At 43.0% G+C, this 7345-nt stretch overlaps 1 protein-coding gene across 1 annotated transcript; it reads right to left on the bottom strand.

Moving 5' to 3' along the window:
• Nucleotides 1-3481: 3481 nt before the first annotated feature.
• dmrt3a (doublesex and mab-3 related transcription factor 3a) lies at nt 3482-6958 on the bottom strand (the record flags this gene model as incomplete). Its single annotated transcript, XM_080739036.1, has 2 exons — nt 3482-4512; nt 6523-6958. The coding sequence occupies 2 exons, from the start codon at nt 6956-6958 to the stop codon at nt 3482-3484; spliced, it is 1467 nt and encodes a 488-aa protein (XP_080595162.1).
• Nucleotides 6959-7345: the final 387 nt, after the last annotated feature.

The raw sequence follows: 7345 nt of genomic DNA, 5'->3' as shown, positions 1-7345 counted from the left end.
ATTATTAAAAAGTGTTATACGTGTGTTGCAAGTTGAACAAGGCTTGTTGGCTAGCTCTTGGAGACCCCCTGGTGGCTGAGGCCCGTTTCAATTGAAACTGGTGAAACATAGCTAAGGCCTCCCCTGTACCCACATGGCAAAGGTAAATATTTAAGTTTTGCCTAAAAATAAAAGCACAATGATGGCTTCAAATGTTATGATTTTGAAAACATTTTAATAAATATTGTGTTTTGAGTTTATAGGCCTAAACTGTAATAAATAACATTATGCTAAACTTGGCGTAAACTATTCCCCATAAACCATAATCCCATATCATGGATGTAAGGTTTGCTCTTGCTTTGCTCCTGACCAAGGCAAGGCCTCTCCCTCCTAATAAATTAAAGACACTCTGACACCTGACCTAACTAAAGAAGTAGACTATTAGCGCATCCTCTCTTGTTACCGGTTCAATTAATTGTACCAATTCAAAGAATGTGATTTATGTTATAAATATTGTGTGTGTAATAGTCCATCTTTCATCACTCTGTGTCTTCTTTTGTCTAAATGTTGTTGTCATCAGTAAACTATTAGTCTCCTCACCTATAAGCCTGTCCACTCAATCAATTCAATGACACACTCTACTTTGGACCAGCAAAAGTGAATTCAGCTATACATTCAAGTCTTTGTTACCATTCTGAAATTAAATGAATGATAACACAGCCAGGAATTGAATAGAAATGTCAAATCCTACAGTAAGCAATCCACACACACAAGCACGCACGCACACTCACTCACTCACTCACTCACTCACTCACTCACTCACACACACACACACACACACACACACACACACACACACACACACACACACACACACACACACAATTAAAAGCTCACGGTTCAATTAAAAGCTCACGGTGCTTGTAGATTGGATATTTTTACAATATTTTAAATAGGGTTTAAGTAGTTGATTAATTATGCACTTTTCCCTTCCTAGAAATGTAGTGGAGTCAAAAGAATATATTTGTCTTTAAAATGTCATGGAGCGAAAGGCATAAGTATCCAAAAAATACAAATACTCAGGTAAAGTAGGCTACAGATACTCCAAACATGTCTTTAAAACCCCTTGAGAAGATGCATAATCTCATTTTCTAGGGGGTCCTCAAGTTAATCTACTCATTTAAGTATGCTAATATATATGCTACTAAAGTAAATCTTTGTTACTATCCACCTCTGCAGTCCTCCATGCATGATATAGACCACTGTATGACAGAGTGTAAATACAGAAAGGAACCATTTCTAAAGAAATCCGTTCAGGAGACGTGAAAACTGACATTCTAAAGACCACTCGCACACAATCTCTGAACTATGTTCATTTGATAGAGAGAGCCTACAAATAGTAAAATATGTATAAATTGCGTAGTGTAATAAATAGTAACCGTTCATTGTAAGAACCTCAGAGGTAATTTATTTACTCAGAGTTACAAATTAATAAATTACCACTGAGGATGTTACGATGAACAGTTACCATACACTACGCAATTTATTGTTATACCTAATTGCATACGTTTGTAGGCTACTTTATTTCATAATCCTGTTCAACTTGACTTTTCAATCTTCCATTCTTATAATGTGTCTGTCTATTGCATAATTATTAAATACATTGAGAAATACGGCTGTGCTATTAGAAACTGTCACATGTGTATGAGCCACTGGTGTTTTGTCAATATTTGTCAGGATCGGTGTCACCATGATGAATCCTTGCACATTTATTATGCTGTAATTTCTGTGCATTCCAATGAAGTGATTATGACACACCAAACACAAGCACTAGAATAATCTCAGTGTTTTAGTGTCAATATATCAATACTATTTAGAAAACAAATTCTGTGTTAAAAGTACTGTTAATTAGCTCTATATACTCACATTATAGCAATCATTGCTATAGTGTTTGTTCAATAACAGGGGTCTCCCCACCTCTACAACCCTTTAGTAATCAGAAACATACAGGTACAGGCACGTGCACAGATAGACATCAAAGGGTGCTTGAGCCCCTGCCCTTTTATCCGTCTGTAAAAAGTGCCCTCTCTAGGCCATGAATGCAGTTTTTACTATGGTGAAAGAAATGCAAAATAATGCTCCCTTTCCATGCCATACCTGAAGGCACCATTCAAGAGAATTCCTTGTCCAAACTCTCCTGAACTTGAATGCAGCATCTTGTGTTGAAATACTTGTACTCTCTGTTGATTATGCTTAGTTCAGTGTGATATCACGCACTGAAAATAGCCGACCTCCAAGCTCTGCTACACGCTGTGAGCTTGGAGGTCTGCTATTTTCGATATTTTCACCAAAGGGCCCTTTTAGACATGCACGTCCCCGATACTGTACATTGTCAAGTCAGCATACTAATTTCATTCAGGAGAGAGAACTTGCATACATACAAAATTGGAACTGGAACAAGCTGATACATCTTTGTGGGGTTCTCTCTCTTGATTTAATTAAATGAAAAACTAAACAAAACATCGGAAAACTTATTTTGTTTAATAAAGAGCTGGGAGAGTGGGGAGAAACCTGTTACTGAACAAATATCAATATCAATGGTTACTATATAGCTTTAACTTGTGAACAATAAAGCTTTTGTTTTAACCAAATGATCAATTATAGAACCTTTAATGTAAAAGTGTAACTTTAAATATATGGTACTGAAAAATCACAACCACTCGAATATCCAAATAAATAATAAACTAATAACTAGTAGCCTATAATAAATAAAGTAACCCTAAATTATGTTTGAGAGAACTCCTGCACTTTCCCATATATAGGTTAGACTGAATTGGAAATCGGAATGATTCTAGGTCAAACTAATGACAGCAATCTCATACATTTACTCTATTAACAAGGTTTATTTGGCATACTCTTGAGTCTTGACATGCATTGATGACCTTTACATCAAATACTTGCACAGTACTAAACATGCTTACAGGAAATATTTGAGAGATTTTCATAAATCACTTCATGTACATTCTGTTACATTCATCCATTTCAGTCACATCCACCAGACCATGGGTATGTCGACAGCACGAGGGATGCTATCAAAAAGCTATTTCCATCACTTTCAAGGGGACGACCGCTTGAAGGAGATCAATTAAACCACATGAACACTAAGCGTCCCAATTCTGGGCGCGTCGTCATCGGCGAACATTCATCGAAAGTAGGTGAATGTTCTGCAAAGAAATAGCAGATCTCCAAGCTCACAACGTGTTGTGTCATGACGAGTTGTGAGCTTGTAGATTTGGCTATTTGCACAGAAGAGATTTGGTGTAGAGGGAATAAAGGAGGGGGCAAGTACAGACCCCTGGGGGACTCCGGTCAACGAAGTATAATAGGGTTTAAGCTGTGAAACAAGGAATCAGTCCCCTTTTTGCATGAATATACATTGTTCTTTTTTTTTTTTTGGTGCTTCGGTGGCCTTGCAGCATTGTTTTCGGCTCGCCCCGGCCATTCAGGTTGACGAGTTCAGGATGCGGGAGTCTGCCGAGTCTGAATGCTCGTCATAGTCCTCCTCGGGGGAGTAGAGGCTGGGCTTGGGCCCCAGCGAGCAGGCATCCTCCTGGATGCTGATGCGGGGCTCCTCGGCGGGCCTGGACGACAGGATGGGGGAGCTGCGGAACATGGCACCCCCGGGGCCAGCGGCGGGAGCGGCCGGTGGGAAGGGGGAGACGTACTGCGCCGCCGAGCGCAGCTGGTACTGCTGCTGCAGAGTCATGGTATTCCACAGTGTCACGTCGTTGTGCATGAAGGGGTTGGCCTGGCTGCGTGTCAGCGAGTTGCGCAGCATCAGGGGATAGCGGCTCGGCTGGTGGAAAGGGTGCTGCGGGTGCTGCAGGGGCATGGCCAGTGGGCCTGCGGACACCACTCCGGACGCCGGATCGGACGAGAAGCGCAACGACTCGGGCACCCGGAAAGCCGAGCCCACCGACCATTTGGTGGAGGTGGACACCGGGTGGTAGGAGCCCAGGGTGTGCTCGAAGAGATGTCCGTTGGTGGGCAGCACGAGGGTGTCGGGGTGGGGGTCTGAGTGGGGCAGGGAGCCGCCGTCTGGGGTCCGGCTAGACAGCAGCACCTCGATGGCCCCCACCAGGTCGCCCCCACAGCCCCGGAGGATAAGCTCCAGTACAGGGGGCTTGTGAGCAGGGAAGATCTTCTTGAGGACATCCAGGGGCGGACGGTTGGCTCGGAGGTTGAAGGGCAGAGCGATGGAGCCGGCCAGTCCCTCGATCAGTACGCTCTGCTCAGCAGGGCTGGGGTACTTGTGGCTGGGGCTTTCGGGTTTGGCCTCTCGGTCTGTGCTGCAGGCTTTGGGCAGGCCGTATCGGCTCTCCTCTGGATGGGAGGGGGTCTCAGGGGGGTCAGGGGTGTAGCAAGAGTTGGGCTTGGAGCCTTCTGGGGAGCTGACAGGGTCCTGTTCTTTCTCACTGGAGCTTCCCCCGTTCTCTCCTCCCGACACCTCACCAGCAGCATCCTCAGTCGCTTCTACAGACCGACAAGAGACATAAGAAACATACCGTATTTGGATGAGGATTCATAATAAAAATAATAATAATAATAATATACTTAAATGATATCTGTTGAGGTGGCACAAATTATTATACATTCTAATTGAGTTATTTTATCATTTTGAAAACACATTGGCAACAGAATAGCATGTACAGCAAGCTACACAGAACCTGCAGTGTAAGCTGCTCAGGCCAAGCCTCTGGAAGTCCTCTTGAGGAGAAAGGTAACATACAATTAATGGCTTGTCAACTTGTCTCCAACACAGCAATTTATGTGGATTTCCTTTTTTTCCCTCTCCAATTCTGTTAACACAAAGTGCTGACTGGGTGTCATTGAGGAATCTGCTATCGATGCCTTTTGACCACATTTTGTAAACAGATTGCCTGTTGCTTGGTAACATTTCACTCCAAGTTGACCTCCTGCTAGAAATATGGCGATTACATTCGATTTGCCCTGTCCAACGTTGATTACAGTAATCTTTTAAACCATGTGGTTTACAAAGTGGGGTCTGGGGACCCCAGGGGGTTCCAGGGGGTCCACTGCTAAATTAGTGATAGTTAGGAACCCTTGCAGGTCTGCAACTCAAATGGAACCAAATGCACCCTTATGAGACCATTGGTTCCATTTTATATACAGGCTCAGAGTCTGTGGCCTATAATGCAATCTGTGGGGTCCTTGAAATGTAAACGTTTGGGAACCACTGTTTTCCAATTTACTTGGCCTTGTGTACACATGCCAGTCTCAACACTAGAAGAATCAAATAGAAAATAATGTTTTTAATGAAAATAAAACTGTAATTAAAAACAACATTCGGGTGCAACTCCTTTGATATCATGTGATGTGGCTGGATTATTGTCGATGATGGTATAAATCTAAAATGCAAAACAATCTCAATGGAATGTAAGAATAAAAAAAGTCAACATAAGGCTCAGAACTGTTTCAGAGGAGGGAAACAGCAATAATATTTTCGGTATCATTTTATGTCAGTCACAAATATTTGATTGAGAGAGTTACTCTGAAATCCTTCCTTGATTTGTTTTTGTAGGCCAAAACCACAAGATCATAGCAAAGCTCTGCTTTCTCTCAAGAAAAAGGAAAACAAAATACATATAAAATGTTAACTTCATAGCCTACTGATAAAATGAGTGTACGAAATGATCATGTGTAATGTTAATAAAATGATACGTTAATAAAATGATACAGTGATTACAATAATGATGACCATTTCAGGAAGAAATGATTACATTTTTCAAATAGATTCAGCTCAGAATCTAGGCTAGAATGTAGGCTACATGGTCAATTTTAACTAACATTCTTACACTGTGAATAGGCCTATGTACAGCCCCTATAGGCTATTATTTCATAGAGAGACAAAATGTCGCCAAATAGGCTACAATACAATGACTAATTTCTTCACATCTTAAACCTTGCCCTTTGACCGGCACTGATATTTATTTTGATTGTGTATTTTTTTGTGTGAAACTGCCATCCAATTTTATATATATATATATATATATATATATATATATATATATATATATATATATATATATATATATATATATATAGCCTATATAAAATCAAGATAAACATTGAAAACGGTGTTTATCTGCGCTATAGTCCAGGCCAGCATAGCCCATTTTAAAGTGCCAATTGCAAAATCACGAGCATCAATTTTCGGGTTCAAGTTACATTCTTTCCTCTGTTTCACAATTTTATATATATATATATATATATATATATAGCCTATATATATATATATAATGATAATAATAAAATAAAAATAGGCCTATATTTTTACCATTCTCAGCATTTTCCTATTTTTTATATAACCCACTATAATAAGTCGGTTAATAATACCTTCAAATATAACCTATATATTCGCCACACTCTTTTTTTAAGTGGCACAATTTGTTTCACTCAGCACCGAAACGCGTTTTCCTGCCACTTTGTTCCGAAATAGAACGCTGTTATAATAGGCTATACCTGTGCATGGCTGCGTGCTGGCCGCCTGCTCGGAGCTCCACCTCAGGTCCAGCTCCTCCGCTGTCCGCGCCGCCGCCGCCGCCGCCGCCGCCGCCGCCGCCGCTCCCTGGCTCCCCTCGCCCGGCCCGGGGACGGGGATGCTGCCGATGCCGGGCGCCAGAGACCTGAGCGACTCCGGGATGAGGCTCTCCAGGCTCTCGTTGGCCTGCTGCCGGCGGAGCGCCACCTGGGCCGCCATGACCCGCTGGCGCTCGATGATCAGGATGCACTTCTCGCACGTGCAGTCCTTGAAGCGGCAGTAGCGCTTGTGGCCCTTGAGCCAGGAGAGGACACCGTGGTTACGGCACCGCGCGCACTTGGGGGTCCTCTGGAGTGGCGCCCGCGGCTGCGACACGGGGCCCCCCATGTAGAGGTATGGGGAACCGTAGCCGTTCATTTCTCAAAGCGCAAAGGGCGGTTCAGACAGCAGCACGCTGTTTACCACGAGAGCATAGAGGGACGCACAAAGTGCATCTGATAAAGACGCGAGGTGGGTGTGCAGCCAGGAGTGCTGTCAGTTCAGCAGTCAAGAGATGAAGCTTTCTTTGGCTGCTCGCTACACGCATGATAGGCTAAGTAAAGAGGCGCTGGCTTGGAGTGAGTGGAGAGGATCCACCTTTCAACCAGCTGACGATTATTATGCATCAGACTGACACGCATTTTATGGAGGCGAGTAACGAAGGGTGCTGCTGTCAGTCGCGCCACGGCGCTCCCAAAGCAAGACACACACGCAGCACTGAACATAATATGAAATGCAATATGTAAAACTTCACAGAACTAACTC

The sequence above is a fragment of the Nannobrachium achirus genome, assembly GCF_963921795.1.
Source record: "Nannobrachium achirus genome assembly, chromosome: 12".
Classification (NCBI taxonomy): Eukaryota; Metazoa; Chordata; class Actinopteri; order Myctophiformes; family Myctophidae; genus Nannobrachium; species Nannobrachium achirus.
Note: the sequence above shows the minus strand (reverse complement) of the source record. Positions and strands in the feature narration are given on the sequence as shown.